Here is a 22445-nt window from a genome sequence, read left to right on the forward strand (position 1 = left end):
TCACAGGTTTGGTTCCTAGTCACTAGCTGCCACCCAGAAACCTTTGTTGGGGCTACACTTTCCCGCTATAGCTGGCAAAGTGTCAGAGCAACTTTCAGTAATGGCAGCAATGACAGCACAAATTTTCAGTAGAGCTTTTTCACTCTGTTGAAATAAATCTTGACAGCTAAAAATCTCATTAAATGAATAATCAGCCTGAAATAATTACTTTCCTCTCAATCTCATGGGGATTTTTGACACTGTCTTTACTGAGAGCCCAATCAGCTTCTGCTTCTTCCCCTATCAGCTTCTGTTTCTTCCTGGCTTACAAATAAGCTAGCCCAGCAAGTGAAACGTGTGTGCTCTGTCTGTATTAAACTGGAAGTGTTATTCTCGTCTCTCAGTTCAGTATTCTTAAGATGCCTTATGACTCCATATGGTGAAAAAACGTATCCTTAGAACAAGGTTTCCATCTCTTATTTGAACTCTTATTTTAAGAGACTCACCAAATATTTCCCATTTCAGCAAGTGGAACAAACACAAATATTCTAGCTGGTTTGCAGCTATTTTTGAGTGGACTGGGCTATTTAGATTATAGGTAAACATATGGCAGACATGAAAAGCATTTCTAGAGCAGGAGAATCTGAGAGGGTCTGTGGTGAGGTCTGTCAAGGGGGCAGGCTAGGAAGCATCTTCCCACAGTACTTGGCAGATGTGCTATGCCTGGTAGGTGGAGCAGTATCCCATGGACCTTCTTTCATTAAGCTCTGCAATCATCAGAGCCTAATCAGCCCACCAGTAAAGTCCTTCATGTTATGTGATCCTCCAAAGCGTGCAGCCAGCTCTAAGCAGAGAGCTGCTTTTGGAGACTTGCCTAAGGGCATGGACAGGCATGGTGAGTCCATGATAGGCTATGCAAACATGGTTAACAGCATTTCAGGTAAACGGAGTTTAACAGAATGGAGGTGCTTTGCCCTCTGTCCCATCCTTTGCAGAGAAAACAGGCTTCATATGGACCATTCATGTTTATTTCCTTGGCAGCTGACCCATTATTAGGGCTTCTGTGGGGTATGAGCCATCTTATCCTATAGTAGCTCTGCTTTTCCAGTGCTGCTGCTGTTACCACTGTTACCACAAGGGCTTTCTTGCAATGCTGAGCAAGGGTTCAGTGCCAGCATTGCCTGCAGTGGCGTTAGATTAAGCCAGAGCATGGGAAAGGCAATGTGAGTGACCCTCAGCAAAACACTGAAAATCACTACAGAGACAACTTTCAAAGCACAAAGAAAAGCAGACCGAAAAAGAAGAAAAGCATGCTTTGTCACTATGCTATTTAAGATACAGTAATCCCACAGTAACAGAGGGCAGTATTTTTCTCTGAAACTAAGACTTTTAGATTGATGGTGTTTCATTAGCATTCATTTTGATGTATTGTCTCATGCAAAAATCCCAATGAAAACATAATAAATCCTGCTATACCAATATGCAAATGTATGCTAGATAAGGGACTTGTAGTAGTTTCTTCTGAGGCATGTATCAGAGATATAGCAGAGTTCTGGTTTTCACTATAGAAACTGTTATGGCTAAGGGCTTCTAGGAAGACATTTGATACAGAATCCTGTCTTCCCATATTAAAAACTAATAATCTTTTCTAAATGAAAGTGATAGTTGCTAGCTGTTTTTTGGTTTGTTTTTTTTTTAGGTCTAATCACTCTATATCAAGGGGACCTCTTGATAAAGCCAGAAAATGTGCTCATCTACTTCAGCTTCACATGTCATCCAAACATGCTTCCAGAGACTACACAAATCTTATCCCACCGGGAGGAGCTACAGGTGACCAGTGCAATACAGGCAGGTCACTGTGGCCATAAAAACTGGAAGAAGAGAACAAGGTGAGATAACAAGAACATTGCCTTGGGAGAAGCTCCATCACAGAAATGGCAGCTCTGGGAAACTGTTGATGGTCCATGGTACAGAAATCACTGTTGCTCAGGCAAACGAGGCTGTTTACTTCTATAATTGCTGTTTGTGGGGTCCCTCAAAATGTGGAGTGAGAGCAAATGTGAGAGAGAATCACTCAGCTGCAATCTGAAAGGAGGAGAGAGCCAAATCTCCCAAGAGTGCCAGGCTCCAGTGCTGCTTTGGGTTGGATGTACAAACTGGCTGTATGTTGTCCTACACTGATCCCTAAGCTTCAGGTTCATTTGATGATGGCATCATGACTGTAAAGCACAATGCTACAATTTGGTACCAACATGATTATGAAGAGGAGTCAGAGCATTTCAACCTCTAAATATGCTCACGAGCTGATCGGGGCTAACTGGAAAATGCTGCCAGCTTTGCTGCTCCTTGCTTGGCTCCTTACAGAGAATACAGCCACTGATGTGTTTATTGTCCTTCCTCTTTGTGAATCTTCTGATCTAGGGGTTTGTGCTGCCGTTCAGCACTGAGGCCTTCCTGGGCTGCTCAACAGCAGCCAGGAGTCCTGTGGTCCTTGGGGCGTCTCCTCCTGAGGAGCAGGAGCTTGCTGGCTCCTTGTGTTTGCTTTGTACTTTGCTAGTTCTTTTGGGATTCTCTGTTTTCTCAAGAGGAGAAATACCGCTAGAAAAACAATAAATGACAACCTGTTTACCTTACCCAGGGGAGAGGAAGATTTGTGAGGAACAGAGGATCTTCTAATTCAAATATTGCATGGGGCTTGTCATGGCACAGAGGCACAGAGGTCTCTGCATCTGAACACTATCTGCTTTGCTACTCAGACACAGGAAGGCAAAACAGAGTAAGTGAAAGACACAACCCTACATTTGCAGCTGAGAATTGTATCTGGTACTGCTGAACCAGTGAAAGTGCTGTTGTTAGCTACTGTTTGGAGGACACGAGAAGAGCCCTGGTAGAAAGACAAGGGCATCTGGTAGAAAGACAAGCCCAAGGTAGAAGGACAATGGAGTAGGCTGACTCCATATGTGCAGTTTGCCATCACAGCCTGTAATTTGTGGGCATTCCTTTCCCTTGATTTCCAGAACAAATAGAAGTCTGAATAATACACTCCACCGTTAGCACTTCAAAATTTCTGTGGAAAGAAAGGATCTTGATAACAGCCTTTTATTTTTTTCTTTTTTTTTTAACAGGGCTGCACTATACAGCTTCAAGACGTGTAAATACACTGTCATATCAAAAATGTTTTAAAGCTTTTAGTGGAGTGATGTGCCTCAAGGACAAAAACATGTTACGGGAAGCCAAAATGAGGTGGGACTCCTACTAGCACCACAAGAAAATACACCTTGAGAAGCTGCGTATGGAATCATTGTCTACCCAGATAAGGTTTGTCTATCCTGGCACTTAATACAAAGACAGCTAGCATGATGGTAAGTATGCAGACCTTACTGGAAATAGGCAGACAGACACCTTTTAAAATATGTGAGCTGGTTCTTCATAACAGCATGATTTCAAATGAGATTTGTTTGTTACTGTGTAAGCAGCCTGCTTTCCTTAAAAGTACAATACCTGGTTGATCTAGGATGTCTACTCGGTCCAAATGTAATTAACTGCAATTAATTGTCAGTGATTTCCCAGAGGACAGAATCACATTTATCATCAGGTTAGTTGCTGTGCTCCAGCCCAGCAGAGCTCCCAAGGGACGACTTCCCAGCATGTTGTTCAGGAAGGACTTGCAATGGATATCAAATGCTGTAGTCTGAATTGTGAGATGATCTTTGCCAAGTGAAATAACATTTTATATTCAAGCAGTTATAACCAAGATCATAAACCCCCAAATGTTGCCAGAGTTTTTCGTTCAGTATCTCATTGCAACATTACTTCATAATTTGCTTGCAAGGAGGGAGGCCAAGCGGTGCCTCTAAGCAGCACATACCTGCACGATTTCCAGCATCTCTGACTTACTGATGTAGCCGTTCCCGTCCAGGTCATACATGCTGAATGCCCACTTCAGCTTCTGCTCCAGTTTCCCTCTTGACGTTACGCTCAAGGCTATGATGAATTCTCTGAAATCTATTGTTCCATCTCCATTGGCGTCAAAAGTGCGGAATACGTGTTCCGCAAACTTAGAAGCGTCCCCATAAGGGAAAAAGTTCCCATATATTTTTTTAAACTCCTCCATAGATAAATGCCCACTTGGACAGTCTCTCAAGAAGCCTTTGTACCACTCCTGGATCTCGTGTTCTGTAAAGTCTGTACTTTCTAGCAAATCCTGCATGACTTCAGGGCGTAGTTTGCTGTTTTGCTTTCCCATATTGGTGTCAAAATGTTACCTGCAGAGGAAAAAAACCCACATATGAATTGGTATTTTAATTATTAATAATTAATAACTATTAGCTTGGAGGCTGTAGAAAAGCAGTGTGCTGGATTCTGAGTTTTCTGATGATAGGTCACTCTTGGGAATGGGTCGAAACTTTGGGCAGCATCCACTACTACGTGTATACTGTATGAAAACTAACAAGCCTTAAATGCATGTTGATTGGATTGTCTTTTCATGGTCTGGAAAACTGTACTTACGTTGAATTTTTTGCCATCCTACTTTGCCTTTGAAGTCACTAGGTAAGCAATGGATGCTGCAAGGTGTTGCTCACCAGTAGCTTTGTGCTGCAGCATGCCCTCCATCCCAGTCACCCCTCTGAAGGATCTGAGCTGAATGAGATAGATACATTTGTTTGTACCTCTGGTGGAAACCAGGTTGCTACAAACGGCTATGTTCAGTTGGTCTTACTCCAAACATGGAGTGACTGCAGTGTACACTGAAACCAAAGAGCTCGAAAGCCCTTCTAGATAAACCTTTATAGCCAGAATCAAACAGAACAACCCAGAAGTTGCCTCTTACTTGGTAAAGACAAATTTCAATTTTAATTCAAAATGCAGATAAAATCTAAAAAGATTTTACCAAAGATGGATTCCCTTACCCTAAACTATTACTGTGTTTTTTTATTCTCCTTTTAGCCACAAATTGGATCTATTACTAAGTAATAGTAATCTGGGTAGTCACAGGTCTTTGAGAAAAAAAAAACAAACAAAAACCTCTTAAAAAAAAAAAAAAAAGAGAACGTACCCAAACAATAAAACTGGCAATTCGTTTCCCTTAAATGAACCGTTAAGGAATACTATTGGATACACCTTACGTTAAATCACCTTAATTATATTTTATTTAAGGCAAGTTGCTACATACCACATTGTGCAGCAGATTTACTAATGACTGATGCCCTTTGGGTTTAAGATTTGGAGCCGGAATGAGTTGGCTCCAAAAGGCAACATCATCAGTTTTACTGGAAGCTTAGCATTATACCTGAATTAGCTATTCGCTATCGACAAACCTGCCTGAGAATTTGTCATGTGAATGACAGTCACAAATAAATTATGATGTATGGATAACTTAAGTAGAACTACAAAATAATTTATACAAGACTTTCACACTGTTGTTAGAATAGAGTCTCTGGGCCACAGAGATGGATTTATGAACACTGGAGTGTCTAATGAGCATTCAATAAAATGTCTGTTCTAGACCAAGGTAATACTTTTAAAAATGAAGAATAATACAGTATCATTACATGTCAGCAGCAGATAGCGAGACATGTACCACTGTTTGAAGCAAATCTACTGTCTTTCCTCTTTGGAACTGGGAAGAAGAAATTGATGCTCCCCCCAGTTGATGTGAATTTTTTCCTGTGGTGAGAAGCTCCCTTTCTCCCCGAGGTGAATTTGAGCTCCCCAAGGGACCTAGAGGATTGTATCCTCAACCTCCTGTGTTCTTGGATCAAAATAACCAAAAAGTTTTATTTCACAAGGGTAAAATGGTGGGATCCATCCTAGATCTTCCTGTTTTCATAGGATCCACTGGCGGCTGTCTGGTAGAACAGATATCTAGTCTAAACTTGTTGCCTACACAACTGAAGGACAATAGGCTCCCCTGCTTACAGAGAGGAGGCTGAAAGGGGTGAGAAGTCCTTCCTGATGGGAGTATCTCCATCTCCTGACCATTTCAGGGTTCTGGGTGACTACCTTGTTCCAAATAATGTCTTTTCCTCCAAAGTGTCTACAAACAGCTTAGAAAATGGAAGGTGCACCTCATAGGCAATTTTTTCAATTACCTTTCATCCTCATCAAAACATACTGTACAGTTTTTAAGTAACCCAAGCTCTTAATATCTTGAAAATAGCAAAAAATCCCTGTTTTATAGGCCTGGTCCAACAGCTGCCGAGGCAGCTGAAGGTTGTGTTGTCTTCGGCAGGAGTTGGACAGGGTCCATAATAAACAACCTGGGAATTAGCTGAGTGAACGGATTACATTAGGGCAGCCAGACGGGTTTATATCAAGCAAAACAACAAGAGCAGGGTCTGCCAGCAGGATGGAAAAGCAACTGGACAAATGAAGTAGTCGGGCTTAGTTTAGAGCAGCACCAGTTTAATACAAAACAAACCAGTAAAATCCCCTGAGTAGGCAGCAGCTACCCACACCCACGTGAGCAGCTATTCCAGAGCCCCAGGGACTGCACACTTTTCAGACCATTAGAGTAGAAAGGGAAGATCTCTGACTAATGTACAAGCCAGTTGCAGTGGGAATGAGCGGGCAGTAGTGATATAATCCCTTGCTGCTTTTTAATATCCCAAATATCTGAAAATGCAAAACTCAGCTTTCACACTTCCAGAGTCTTATGGCAAATGAAGCAGTGAGGTAACATGCAGGCAGTGGCCTTTAAGAGGTAGCAAGAAAGAATGTGTTCCAGTCCAAAAAAATGATGCCTTTATAGCTGCACATGGCTGCAGGTGCAACGTATTTATACCAAATAATAAAAAAAATAGAGAACTGCAGAAAGCACTGCATTGCAAAACACTGCAGTCAGAAAAATCTATGTTCTCCAGGCAGGAGGAAGAGCTAACCTTATCTGACGTGCAGCAAAGGGTTGAAATTCACAGCCACTGTGATGCCAGGCAACACAGTCAAACCCAATAGGATTATTTCTGAGTCCACTTGTGATGAATTTGTATCATGTTCTTTGGCCTCTAGATTATTCCTTATTAATAGTTGGTGTTCTAGGAACTGTAACGGTGGGATTTATTGTGCCTATTCTATCAACACAAAGCAAAATGCTTTTGCAGTCCAAGTACAGAAAATCCTTGAGGACACTTGAAGATCCTTATAATCACTTCATACACTGCTGCCTGCCTCTTCAGGACAGATTAGATTACAGGCAGAGTATAGTGTGCTAAGGGAATCTCAACTAACAATGACAGCAATAAATGCACAGAATGAAATAAAATTCAACCCGATTTTAGGCATTTTTTCACAGTTTATCACCTCTGTAGATCTTTAAAATTTCTAATGAATAATTAAATGTTAAAAATGCAGCAAGTAAACAGTGAATGGCAATCATGGTGGCAAAGTAAAACATTGACAATACTGAGGAACAGATGTTGGCGGTATACAAAACAAAGATAAAGTGTCTAATGATTATGTTTAACTGCATTTCTACAATTTCTTCCTCTGATAAAATGGTGTTACACATAACACACACAAACAGCTTCCTATATGGTGCACAAAAATATTAAGGTCTTAATTCTGAAGGCAATATTGTTTAGTAAAAACATGTTCGTGTCTTGAAGGGTTGATACTATTTCAGCCAACAACCATAGACGATCAGAAAGAAAAACATCACTGCTGTGTTGTTGCTATGGAAAGAATCTTTCTTCCTTGGCTATTGTAGGAAATGTCACAGGTACCACTCCATACAGCAAACACTTAGAGCTTGCTCAAATCAGGTCTAGGTGAGGAGTTTTTAAGATGAGACTGAAGACAGAGCTATTTGACAGGCTGTGGCAATTCAACGTCTAACAGAATAAATAAGTAGCGACTGACACCACACTGACTGACTTTCCTGCCATGTGGTAGGTTGTGTGTTGACAGGACATCAATGCTGTTGCACCCTTCTCCTCAAACAGGGAGAGCTGACTGGACAGGAAGGTAATGAACAATTATTCTGTCATGTGCCCCTTGTCAGCACTTTGCTGCTGCTCATTTACAACTTTTACCTCGATCTGAAACCTCAGGGTAAGGCAACCATAGGCAACAGCCTTGCAGGAGCTGGGAAGCTGCAGCAGCCAAGAGCATGCAGCTATCCCACAGCTGTGTGAATGCAATGAAGCATCAAAACACATTTCCTTATAAGAAATCAAATTTATTTTTTCTGTTGGGGGTTCACTATAATAAGCAAGTGTGCGCAACACATTTCTAACAACACTTCTGCTTTTCAACATTGAGACCCATCCATTGTCCAGGAAGTTAGGGACCAGGTTAGGAAAGCTAAGGTCCAGTTAGAATTAAACTTGGCTAGGGATGTTAAAGATAACAGGAAGGGACTCTATGGTTACATTGAAATAAAAGACAGATTAGGGACAACGTGGGCCCTCTCCTGAAGCTATCAGGAGAACTGGCTACCCTGGATTTGGAGAAGGCTGAGGTTCTGAATGACTTCTTTGCCTCAGTCTTCACTGCCAAAGGCTCTGACCACAGCACCCAAGTCTTGGAAGGCAGATGCAGGGACTGTGAGAATGAAGACCTCGGGCCCACTGTAGGAAAGGATCTGGATCGAGACCATCTTAAGAACCTGAACATGCACAAGTCCATGGGACCTGATGAAATCCATCTGTGGGTCCTGAGGGTGCTGGCAAATGAAGTTGCTAAGCCGCTGTCCATCGTATTTGAAAAATCATGGCAGTCGGGTGGAGTTCCTGATGACTGGAAAAAGGGAAATATAACCCCCATTTTCAAGAAGGGGAAAATGGATGACCCGGGGAATTACAGACCAGTCAGTCTCACCTCTGTGCCTGGCAAAATCTTGGAGCACATTCTCCTGGATGGCATGCTAAGGCACATGAAAAACAACAAGGTGCTTGGTGACAGCCAGCATGGCTTCACTAAGGGGAAATCCTGCCTGACCAATTTGGTGGCCTTCTATGATGGGGCTACGGAACTGATGGACAGGGGTAGAGCAGTTGATGTCATCTACCTGGACTTGTGCAAAGCGTTCGACACTGTCCCACACAACATCCTTGTCTCTAAATTGGAGAGACATCAATTTGATGGATGGACCACTCGGTGGATAAAGAACTGGCTGGATGGCTGCACACAAAGAGTTGTGGTCAATGGCTCAATGTCCGGCTGGAGACGAGTAACGAGTGGTGTCCCTCAGGGATTGGTGTTGGGACCGGTCTTGTTCAACAACTTTGTCACTGACATGGACAGTGGGATTGAGTGCGCACTCAGCAAGTTTGCCGATGACACCAAGCTGTGTGGTTTGGTTGATACCCTGGAGGGAAGGAATGCCATCCAGAGGGACCTTGACACACTTATGAGTGGGCTGATGCCAACCTCATGAAGCTTGCTACCATGCCAACTGCAAGGTCCTACACCTGGGTCGGAGTAACTCCAGGCACAGCTACAGGTTTGGCAGAGAAGAGATTCAGAGCAGCCCTGTGGAGAAGGACTTGGGGGTGCTGGTCGATGAGAAAATGAACATGAGCCAGCTTCAGTGTGCGCTTGCAGCCCAGAAAGCCAACCGTATCCTGGGCTGCATCAAAAGGAGCGTGACCAGCAGGGCAAAGGAGGTGATCCTGCCCCTCTACTCTGCTCATGTGAGACCTCACCTGGAGTATTGTGTGCCGTTCTGGTGTCCTCAACATAAAAAGGACATGGAACTGTTGGAACAAGTCCAGAGGAGGGCCATGAGGATGATCAGGGGACTGGAGCACCTCCTGTATGAAGACAGGCTAAGGAAGTTGGGGCTGTTCAGCCTGGAGAAGAGAAGGCTGTGTGGAGACCTCATAGCAGCCTTCCAGTATCTGAAGGGGGCCTGTAGGGATGCTGGGGAGGGACTCTTCATTAGAGACTGTAGTGATAGGACAAAGGGTAACGGGTTAAAACTTAAACAGGGGAAGTTTAGATTGGATATAAGGAAGAAGTTCTTTCTTGTGAGGGTGCTGAGGCACTGGAATAGGTTGCCCAGGGAAGTTGTGAATGCTCCATCCCTGGTGGTGTTCAAGGCCAGGTTGGACAGAGCCTTGTGTGACATGGTTTAGTGTGAGGTGTCCCTGCCCACGGCAGGGGGGGGGAACTTGATGATCTTTAGGTCCTTTCCAACCCTAACTATTCTATGATTCAATGATTCTATACAAAGACAACTCCCCCACCCCCTTTTCCTTTTTGTTTTTGATTGAGATCAGTCTGCTAAAGACAAAATGTCTTCATTTTGATTTAGGCTTAAATCTGAAGTAAAATCCTATGCTGAGAAAAAGTATAATGAGAAAGGGACACTTTAGAGCAAAAGGGAAATATTGCTTTAGAAGTGGAGAATTTAGAATATCGGGTACTTTGTACCTTACAAGACACAAAACACCTGGAAGGTACAAAGAATCAGTTTAAAGACAAATCCTGCCTGATATATCTCCAGTGGGGACAGTAAGGTAAATCACACCATAGGCTTGGCTACAGAGACCAGCTGTGTAAAAATGAAGGCAGATCAGTGATATCTGATGTGCCTTAGCACCGGGAAAGTTGTAATCATGCACTGAACTCCTTACAAGCACATCGGGCAGAGCTCTCTTCTTTGCATTGCTGTGATTTTGCCTTTCTGATATTCACAACCTCAGAGCCACCTCTGGTGCTACTCTTCACTTTCCCACTGGAAATTCCAGTGCCAGCACAGGATTCCACCTGTGGGAAAAAGTTCTTTTGGTTACAGCAGCAGTGGTGCTGGGAAGAATAATTGTGAAGGACAAGTGCTACCTGGTCGAGATTTTTTCTTCTTGGTCCCACAGAAAACTGTGCCACAGGTTTTTGGAAGCAGCCACTGTGTTTCCTTGTGTCCGTCTCTAGTCTGTTTTCACATGTTCATTTGAGTAACCAGTGTGGTAATGCTTGCCAAAAAAGGCTTTTATTTAATTACTTAAAACCCAGCATCTTGGAACATATTTTTGAAAGAAATCCAAACTTATTAAAAATCACAGAGAGACTTAGCAAGAGAATAAATACATGCGGAATAAAATCTTGAGCCTTGCCATCCTAGTTTAATCTGCTTATATTGGCAAAGAGCAGGAAATGGATAAAATTCATGAGCAAGATTCATTAAAAAAATCTGACAGTGTTATCAATACTCATGAGAAACAGCAGTAAACAGATTTGCAGGGCAGGATAACAAGTACACAATGCCTGAAACGTTTACTATGGTGTAAAACTTCTGGCTAAAATTATACCTCATGTTAAAGAACAGGAAGGAAGAATAATGAAGAAATGAAGGGGAAAAAATAGAAGGTGTGGATGGGATCATAATTCAGTATTTATGCTTTGTCATTAGAAGCATTAGGGGACACATGGCATCTAGGTACCCACTAGTACTGCATAACCTATTTGTCACAATAAATTTCACTCATTTTGTATTAGGCTCTTAGTGTGATTCCAGGATCCTGATATTTTCAGTGCTGCAAGTCATTGTTCTGTTTTGTGTCACCTTTCTACTCCTATACCCCCCATACTGGGGATTCCTCCCCTACAAAAGGTGCTTCTAAGTGCTCCTTTGACAGTGTTTGTTCTGGGCTTTCCTGCTACAGCCCCCAGGAGAAACTTAAGACAGGAAATAAAAGTAAAACCTTCATAGCTCTGTTTTAGTTGAGGTGGGCAGTCCAAGCAGGAGCAGCTGCACAGAGTTCATGTGTTTCAAACTTGGAGGCACTTACAGATATCGAACATCAAAAGCCCAGGCTCTTACCCCTTCGGATTTGCCCTGGCAGAGGAATGCTACAGCTGCTCCATGCTGTCTCCTGTTTCTCTTTATCATAATTCTTTTGTGCATTTTAGCAATGAGGGCTGGTGTGGGGGTGGAGGAGGGAGAAGCAGCAGAAAGCCCCTGTCAGTAAATCCTAGTACATTTCCTAGTACATTACCATCAGGGTCTTCAGCATCAATGGGTAAACCAGGTAACAGCCTAGTGCTTATCACATTACTCTCAGCAATGCCCATGGTCTTGGCTGGAATTGCTGTGAGACAAGCAAGTCGTGTTTCAGTCTTGAGCAGCAAAAGGGGCCCACACCTCCTCACCTCTGCATCGGTTTCAGCATCATTTGGGTTTCCAGACAAGGTCTCTGTTTCCGAGTGTTTCCTGTAAGGCTGAGCATGCGGTATGAGAGAACACAGTCAGTGCTCCCAAGTCCTACAGTGACTCTCCAAGGTGTAAGCGGGTGTAAATGGGAGCCTGGCCCTCTTTGGGAAGCGATGACCACCACCTTATAAGCAGTGTGAAAAAGGATGCATTAAGCATTAGTCAGTCATTCCCCAGGGCTGGCCAGCAAAGGTTTCACCCACCCAGAACAGCTTGAAAGTAACGTGCTCTCTGCTAAATGAGAAGTAAGGAAATAGAAAACAGGAACCAGACAAAAGGGGGAAAACTCACACAGCCTTGGTGAAACCCTCTTCCCACACTCCCAAGGGGTCTCACCAGTTAATTTAATTACTCATTCTTTAAGCAATCACAATAAAAATCATGCCAATATTCATGTGCTTTTCTGTTCATAATATTTTTTTTTTGTGAAGCATTAGGAGCAACAGTTTACCACACGCTTTGTAAGAAAAAACTTTTGTTTGTTAATCCTTAGTAGAATCATCTAGGTCTTTAAAATAAGTAACTCTTTGTCTTGGCTGACTTCAGATGGCTCTTTTGGGAATTAGATATATATTTATATACCTGATTTTTTCAAACTCTATGGAAATAATATTTTTGTAACACTATGTTTGCCTGTGCCTAATTTTGTATGCTAAAGGGCATGAAGGACTTTGCTAACAGCGTACATTAGGACATCCACCCTCAGGAGGCAGCTTTTCCAGATTTTACCGCACTGGACTGCTTCACTAAGCACAGGACATTTGTAGTATTTATAAACATGGGTGTTAAGCTAACAGCAGGGGAGCTGGCAAAATCTCTCAGCCCTGTTCCAGCTGGGGGTGACTTTTATCTAGCAGCATTCTTTCAAAAGGGGACCATATTTCAAGATCCAAATGACAGACATTTTCTGCAGTTACTGTGTCTCCTATCATGACAGCAGCTTGTGAGCCTAAAGTCTCTTTGTTTAACCATCCCTTTCCGGACCACATTTCTTAAAATGCTCAAGGATCAATTTCCCAAGTCCTCGCTACCCACAATTAAACTCAGGCTTCTCAAAAGAGGCACATCTTCCTTTTGGGCACCTGTGTAACAGGCAGCTTTTCAAAAAGCGTCTGTAGCCGGTAAACTGAGACCTCCCAGAAAATAGCAGCACTTATTTCAGTACCTAGTGAGAGCCTGAGCACTTTAGAAAAGCCATCTTTCCTACACACCTGTGTCACTGCAATTTGTCTTTATCCTGATACTCACATCTCCAGCCATGTCAAACTCAGTTTATTCTCCTTTCTTCTGAAGTGCTTCTCTCCTTTGTGTAAGGCACTCATTGGTAGTAACGTAATCTTCCCCAATGCACACAAGCGCAGCAGTCGTCAAACTCATCTAGCAGCAACTTTATCAGACTTCTGATCTGTCCTACATCTTGTTTGGTCCTTTTATGTAACCATATATACAACACCTTGGTGGAGAGTAGTGGAAACTCAAGCAGAAAGCTACTGTTGCAGAAAGTAACACAAGAAGCTGATGTGAATTCATGATCTTGATTTTTTTATCTTTGTAAATAAATAGCATGCGACTCCCAAAGAGCAATATTTGTGCTTACTCTACCCTTAAAAAAATGGTTAACAGATGGTCTTCTATCTCACAGCAGAGAATTAGGGTTGACAGATAAAATAAAAGCATGATATTGGAAAAATGGAGCCATTAACTGGCAAACTAGGTAATTTTAATGATGTTCTTGTGATGGCAAAAGGAATGATAGTGGAGATTCCTACCTGGAAAGTAACTGTGGGCTTTCGTTCCATATTGAAGAAATCTAGCGGAACGTTCTCTGGGAAAGCAGGCAACAGGAGAGTGGGAGTGGGAGGTCCTGGCTGCCAGGACCAGAATTTTGCTAGGGGGATGGAAACAAGATGCACTGAAATAATGACAGAGTTTACAAGTTCATAAAGATGAAGGTCCATGCTAGGGATGATCTGTCCAGCACCCAGCACTGTTGAGTGTGCCTGAACACAAGGGATCGAATGTAAGAAATGATATGGTTACCTAAACAAATCTTGTGAGTTGTAGGGATTTTTAAAATCAGTTTTCAAATAAGTTTGTGCATGTCTTATTTCTCAGGTTCTTTACGTACTGGAACTTACAACATGAGCCTGAATTACTGGCACTGGAAGAATAGCACTGGGTGAACGTTTTTTGAGTGGAACCCATTTCCATCAGGTAATGCATCTTAGCTGAAATAAAAATGTTTTGTGGAAATGGAAAACAAATTCTGGGAAAATGTTAGGATTTATAATCTCAACTTCATCTTTTCCTTTTAATAAAGCAAAGAGTTTCAATGTGACTTTATCTTTTTATTAATTTTGTGTTGGCGTTTCTATTGGATGTTAATTTTAGCATTACAGTGGTTTTGACATTATTGAGAAATTCATTGCCAATGAAGTGAAACCACTCGGTGTTTCCAGATCATTTTTAATTCCATTCCACTGGGAAATTTCGATGTTTTGTTCCAATTTGCAGTGAAAATAAATATAAATGTCAAAATTTCCTTTGGAATGGGAATTTCAGATTCTAACCAGCTCTAATCAGCAACAAAAGCCATCTGCTTTGTATTAATGATTTAGGGCAATACGTAATGCTGCAGAACAGGGTAATATTCTAGTGTTCAGCATTGCTTATGGAAGTCAGTGACATATGGCAAGTTTCTAGCTCCTAGTTGTCTAGGGAAGTTTGATGCTATCCACTTTCATTTTATTCTTCATGCTGTCTTGCCAAATTCACAGAATTCATCATTCAAACCCAAGATTTTCCTGCAAATGTATGAGGAAACATCCTCCCAGTGACATATGGCACAGCCTACAGCCCCTACATCTGAAGGGAACCTGTAATTCCCAAATTACAGTGCAGTAAGCTACTTTCATTTTACAAAGGTTTTTAATTGATAATATAAATATTTGTTCCATGTTAAATGTCCATTTTTGAACATTCAGAGGAAGATAAATCTACTTGTTTTCAAAAGATAACTTCACCCAGATGAGTCATAATTTGAACTCTATTTGAGAAGTCATATTGACATGAAGGACTTTAGCACCAACAAACTAAAGTAACCTTTTAATTCTAGTTTAAATCTGGTTTTAATTCTGGTTTAAGACGGTGTCTTTGTTATTTTTCCTAAAAACTTTTCTCTTCACAGATGCGGTCCTCATGCTGCAGGTAAGATGCAGGAAAACCACATGTCCCCAGGCTGCTCCAGTGATCCGGTTTGCTTGCTAAGCTCAGCCAGGGACCCCCAAAGTTCAGGCACTTTGCTGTGCCCCCTGAAAAGTTTCCTGTGGACAAGAACGCAGTTACCTTTGGTGAGGACAGCATCCCCTCTTCTTCTTAACAATCTGATGATTACTCAAGCCACCTCAGGGTACCCACTTCTCTGCACTCTATGTGGGCAGCTGACTTGGGAGGGCTGGGTCTCAGAGTGTATATGAGGTGTTTAATGTGGAGATGCTGCTTTCTGTTCACTCTGAGCACAACTTCTGTACTAACCTGATGGGAAACTTCACTTCAATATTACCTACAAGGTTACTGAAGAAGATTCTGACTTGTACTCATTTTGAAAGTCAGAATGACATCCAGTCCTGACAGCCCGCCATGAAAAACACAGCCCCGTGTCTTACCCGGCTGCTATTTCATGCATAACACAGTGTGCTGCCTGATTTTAGAAATTACTCAACAGGAATGAATTTGGGAGTTTGAACAACATGGTAAAGGTCGGTAAGCAAACTCCCTTAAGAGGCATAGAAAAACATTTTACAAATTAAGTGCAAAAATAATTTGCTGGGCTTCTTTGTCCATCTCTCACACACACATATAAACAAATGCTTGAATAATCTTTATGTTCTTACTATTACTTAAGTGTAGATAGAAGGCACTCATATAAACGATACTGTTCTACAACAGAACCTTTGTAATGGCATCTATCATATAGCCATAATAGAGACTGTAGTAAAAAAATTAAATTGCTTGCAGGAGTCAACAGAAATGGTTGACATGTTGATATCATTACACAGACTGCAATGAGAAACACTGTACAAAGCCTAGGACTGAATCTAGACTGAAAAATCTTAATTATCAGTTTGAAAACTTTTCTGCCATCACATTTTCTGTAAATTCAACTAAGATGAACTCCTCCACAAATTAAAGGGTTAACAGCATTTCTGCCTTCACTGTTAACATCCGAGGAGGAGGTAAACAAAGCTGATCAGACAACTGTTTTCAGACAAACAATTTTTTTTCTCATATGAACAACAAACAATTTGTTTTATTGTTGTAGAAAAATAGAAGTGGCAGAACCAGAAATCTTCTTCCAAAGTTTAATTTCAGGAAAACCAGCTTTTATCCAACATGGAATAAAATACCACTTTTCACCACTTCCTAATGACTGTAAATAAACAGAAATGCTGATTCTGTTATATTTTTAGGCCAGTTTACTTTTGCCTCTTTGCTGTTCTCAAGATGTCAGTTTCTCTGAGACTTCTTGTATATGACTTCTAGTGCCTCTCCCCATTTGCCTCTTCCTAGGACTTTTATTTCTTGTGTTAATGTATAGAATTTTGTTCTTCCTTCAAAGTTTTCTTTCTCTTTTTCCCTTATCTCTTACTTTTCACTACTCTTTCTGAGCTCCCTAGAACAGACACCATCTTTCTGACTTTTTTATTGCCTTTGAAAAAGTCCACGCCAAATAATTTCTCCAAAATTCTTCTCTATTTCTGTATTTGTGTTCCCACTATTAGCATTTCCAAATATTGGTGTTTCCATACCATGCAATGTGTTGAAACAGTACCTTAACAATGAAATGTATCATGACTGATGCAGCAGATTTTAGAAACCCTGGAAGAAAACCATCTATGGCTTACTCTTTGTGTCCTTTTATCCAATCAAATCATCCAGCAGACATGGGTAGGGAAGACTTATTCTGTATCTAACTCCTAGCAGATTATTACCATTTCATACACCATATTTTTTGCCTCGCTGCTTTTGTCTTAATGGTAGAGTAGCAGTGCTGCTGTTATTAGGAGCAGTTTCTGAACATTTGATTAGAAATACAGATTTTGATGAGCTGATTCCTTTTCCTGGGAAACACTTTTCAGACATAGAAAGAAGTGGAAACATACGTGAGTGTGTGAGATGCTGACTCTAATCAGAGTTTTTTGCATGTGGCTAATGGAAGATTCACCAATTACATGATGACAAATATTTCAGATCCATTCAGCAATGCACGTTTTTATGCAATCATAATCTCACCAATAGATCTCTATCTCTGGCATTATTTGTTCCAGTTGATTTTCTTACTCTGTGCACCCCATATGCCCATTTGTTCTACAGTAATCTTAACCTCTTGCATTCTCAGTATCATGCCTTATAAAAATAAAGGCCTGGTACTTGAAATGTCTCCCTCTCACTGCTTGCTACTTATAGCTCTTAAGATGTCCTTAAAATATTTTCAATTTACAATTCTGTCTTCCACATCATCTTCACCAGTAAGGTCTGTCCCAACCCACTCCCTGGACACTCCATGCTTCCTCTCATTACATGCATCAAATATTTCCTAATCCTCTCTTCTGCTACTGATGATGTGAAAACCAGTGAAATTTCACTGCTTAGAAACAGGATGAACACTGAAGAATCAGCCCACTCTTCATAAAGTGTCATAAAATCACCACACAAATCACTTATTCAATAATAAAAGCACATCCTGTGACACCAAACATGTCTCATAATGTTTTCATGATTCACTGGAAAGTCACTTAAATCAGTGAGCAACACAGGGATTCTCCTGTGAATTGCCAAAGGAATCCTCCAAGAAAGATTGAGAAGTTGATAACTATGCATATATATATATATATATATATATGTAAAACCTCTGATTTCCTATTTGCTTTTTCTTTATTAAAAGAAGGATGCTCCCCATGAGGCTTACTACTTTTTAATGAATGTTTCAGGAAAGGGAGCCATTCATGATATATGTATATATTTTGTTGCAAGGTGCTCTAACATCTATCACCCAGTTAAATTAAAACAAGGATGTTTTTACATTAGCCTCCACAGGATGATAAGCCAGCCACTTATCAACAGTTTACCACCCAGCACTTGGTAGGATTAATTTGATCTCAATCTAAATGGAAGACGTAGCGATTATCACACCATGAACAGAGTTCAAAGCCACACATCGTTCATTCGTGATCAGATGGGAACCGGTTTCAGTGATCTCATACTGATTTGTGAAACCTCCTATCATCATATCTTGTCATTCTTCTGATTTTTAAAAGGTTGGCAGTAAAGTTGGCTTTGGAGTTGGTTTTCAGCCACTTAAAAAAAAAACCAACAACAAACCCACACAACAACTCTGGGAGAAAGCCAGAGTTTTCTTGGAAGTTTCCTTGATGAAGGAGTAGGAGTGGGATGAAGCAATATCCTTGATTTTGGCAGCAAACCCTTCTTTTGGCAACTTCATTAAAAAGCCATTTCACTTTATGAGTTATCAGCAAAGAGCTGGCATTTCTGAGCGTGACTGATGCTCCTCCCTGTGCTCACAAAATTAGAAACATCAATAATTCTTAGATTAATTGCTCATAAAATTTCCAAGAGGCAAACTTTTCCTTATTTTTAGACCCTTGTTTTCTGCTGTGGTCAGGTCAAAGTTCATCTAACATGTACCTCACATAAATACTATACTCTGAGTTTCATATGTGTGCAGAAACAAGTGTGCATCAGTGCTATGTGTGTAGAAGCACATCCTGTGGTGAACCCCCAGTTCCCAGTCGCTGCATAAATCCTGATCTTTCACACAGAGACCTGGAAGTAGTCTTCTTGACCCTTCCAAAGAAGCCTGGGACACAGGCATATTAGGGCCTCTAACAGGGCTATCAGGTACCAGGAACATGAGTGCATGGAGGAAAATTCATGCTCCATGGTGGTGGCTGAGCCATTTGCGTGTGGCTAATGAGTGGTAAAACCCCTGTATTGGTCAAAAAGTGAGTGTCAATGCTGGCAGTGACATGGTCTCCTTGAGTCCTGGCACATCAGTTGTAGCCACCTCAAGCATGAAGTTGAATGTTGGGGAGCTGCTGTAAAATGATGCAAGTCTTATTGCTTAGACTTTTCCTGTTGCTTATGCAGGGGAAAAAAAGGTCTTCTGAAACAAGTTTTTCATTCCCTTCTCCACCCACTGCTTAGATATGCATCTATAAATCAGATAATGGGTTTGTTTTCTGACTGGAGGTCTGTATTAGCATTCCTGGAAGGCCTCGTATGCTGCCCCTTTGCAGTATAGGTAGTCCTTGAAGTCACAATCCTTGTGTGTCCTCACCCTCTTTTGCACATGATGTGGACAGAGAAGTATAAATACAGCAGAACTTCGTAAGAATGCTTAAAAAACACTGCTAAGAAGCCATATTTGTGAAGAAAGGTCTTCAAAAATCTTTTACTTGACCACCTAATGAGGTAAAAACAAATGGACTGACAGGTACCTTAGTGGGTCCAGACAAAACAGTGAGGTCCAAGCTAAACACAGGAGAGAAACAGGTTGCCTGCAAATTAATCATTGTTAATGCACTACAAACAAGACAGAAAAGGGTAACCAGCACATCTGGAACTGAGAGGGATATTAGTGTACGGGGAGGTGGCCATTAACCTCCATGGAGCAGGTGACAGGCAGGCAGTTAGTACCTGCAAAGCAGTGGATTAGCAAGTGTGGTGAAAGACGTATTGCACACAAATTGTACCAACCTAAGGCTGGTTTAGACACCTTAAGCTCATTTTAAGGATTTTATATAGGCCTTCTCTTTAGGATCAGAACTTCAAGGCTGGTATTAGAGTAGCCATTTTACAAAAGAACGTTTTCCTAATCATGATTATACGTCTTGGTAGGTCTCAGCTGTCCATGTGAGCTGATACTGACCAGCAGACCTTACGCAGCTTCATCTTCTTCATTTTAAAGGCAGCAGATGATGGATTAGAAGACACCTGGTGACAAACATGTATGAAACCCACTGATTTTGAAGACCTTGGGGGCTTTGGCAAGGCCTGATTTCACCTGATGCTTCTTGGTTCTTGGGACAATTGACTTCTGCTGATGAACTGGGTGAGGTTGGAGACTACTTGAAACTAAGTGGAAGACCTCAGGAAAAAGCTTATTTCCAGGTGTGACCAGCCCAGACTGAAATTCTTCAATGATTTCTCCATGTAGGTAGCAGCCTGTAAAACTCACCAGTATAAGCCAAAAGGTACATTCTGCTTTTTTACACTATATAAAAATATTTTCTCCCTTATTAATCTCTCATTCTCTTAAACCATCATAGTGACAACACCTGTATCACACTATATGGGCAGATATATCCACGCACATATGTATTGACCTGTCTAATTCTTGACTGATGATGATAAAGTATAGAATGAAGAAACAGAGAAGGCAACTCCTGAAGATCTAAACACAGGCAACTCAAAGACAAGCAGATGCTCAGTTTTTCCAGCATCTTATCAGCTAAAAGGTTTGAGTCACCCATCTTTGCACATTTACAGGGCATAGAAAATAAAGGGTTTTTTTTTCCCTTCTGCCCAAGACAGAAGGCAGAACTGGACTGACCAGGCCAAACATATAGCAGCAACTTGAGGACATACCTCCAAATACCCACCGTATTCAGCAGCACATAGGGCCTTACACTGAACAGAGCATGAGCTGTCCAACTCCCCCTAGAATCATGAGCATGGACATCCTAGTATTTTACACATTTCACTTAGAATCTATTTTTACTCTTTTTTAAATAAATGTCAGTCTTTATAAGCTTAGCTTCTAAGTGGGCCCAACATAAAAAAGGAAAGATTCAGGATAGGTTAGGCAGTTCAAGTTTATCATTAAATTATTTGTTCTTCAGAATACACACAGGATGCTCAAAGTAGCCTCTGTATGTAGTAGCTGGGCTGGAGAAATGGTGAAAGAAGCTACTTTTTGGAAAGAAAAAAATGCTAAATTTGACAGAGGTTTGATAAAACCCTAGGATGATTCCATCTGTCATTTCTGACTCATTCTATATATAACTGCTGAATTAGCAACATACTAATAGTCACAGAGGTGAAAAAACAGTTTATTTAAATTTGTATAATCTTCCTGTGTTACATATACACACATTATACACAAAGCACAGACTGTTTTTTCCAGTACTGTTGCCAGATCTAACAACCAGATTTAAGCAAAGCAATTAATTGGTGCAAAGAGGGATAAAAATATCATCACTAAAATCAACAGTATGTTGTTTCCTAAAAAATTAAATACATGAACTTTGAAAGTTGACTCAAACAAAAACGCACTACTCTACTGGGTTCTTCTTTCTGCAGAAGTCTATTTTAGCAGATTACCACTCTTGTCTCCATTGAATTGCCACTTAGGAAACCACATATTTCATCTGGGAGTTCTGTAGCTCTCATATATTCCAAACCCATTCATTTACAGAGCTAGCTGAGATCAAAAGTGTATTCAATTAAATTTGACTGAAAAATGTCTAGAATATCTCATTCACAGAGGAAATTATGGCTCCTCAATGAGATGATCTAGAAACACACCAAGACCCTACTGAACAGCGCATCATAATCACCATGGAACAAAGATGTCTGGATGAATCTTATTATTTCTAAGAAAGACACTTAGATCGGATTGTTCAAAATAGGAAGCTCTCCAGATATTTACTGAGATACTCACAGACCCACACTCAAGTCAATGTGCAAAGTTGCACTTGATGGGGTGATAATATGTGTAAGTCCCCCTTGTACGCTCACACACAGAAATACTCAAACTGCTTTGCAGGGGGAGAGTTGTGGTGCAATGCAGGGGAGGTTCCACCAAGCTGCACGTAAAGACTCTACATTTGAAGAAGCACTGAATAAAAGGTTTGGGGTGCACAGCTTTGGAATTAAAAGTAAATTCCCTATCATCTCAAGAGATCTTCCTTACTCACAGAGATCTTGGTCTTGAATTTCTGCAACTAGTTTCTAAGGTGTGTTACCGAAATGAAACATAAAGGAAAGGCAGATCTCATTGCAATAATATATATGCTTTAATTACATGGAAATAGTTGCAAGCTAGAAGAGTTGAGAGATGAAAGCACAGATCACGGAAACTGCGACTTTTCCAAGCATTTGACTTTGAAAATTCCGCTTTATCTTTTGATGTAGTTTATGTATATGTACATGTATGAATTATGTATATAGAATATATATGTATATATATGTGTGCATATGTGTGTATGTGTGTGTATATATATATATGTATATA

The 22445-nt window shown here is 41.0% G+C and overlaps 1 protein-coding gene across 1 annotated transcript in view; it reads right to left on the reverse strand.

Annotated features, from left to right (window-relative positions):
* The window catches only part of NCALD (neurocalcin delta), a 51772-nt gene that overhangs the window by 5173 nt on the left and 24154 nt on the right, over positions 1-22445 (reverse strand). Inside the window, exon 2 of the mRNA XM_057422153.1 lies at positions 3848-4244. Within this exon, the coding sequence (XP_057278136.1) occupies positions 3848-4225 (378 nt within the window). The 5' untranslated portion in view covers positions 4226-4244. The remainder of the gene's footprint in view (positions 1-3847; positions 4245-22445) is intronic.

Source organism: Pezoporus wallicus, unplaced genomic scaffold (assembly GCF_028554395.1).
Source record: "Pezoporus wallicus isolate ANWC-B61680 ecotype Strahan unplaced genomic scaffold, APGP_CSIRO_Pwel_v1 contig_13368, whole genome shotgun sequence".
In the NCBI taxonomy this organism is placed as follows: Eukaryota; Metazoa; Chordata; class Aves; order Psittaciformes; family Psittacidae; genus Pezoporus; species Pezoporus wallicus.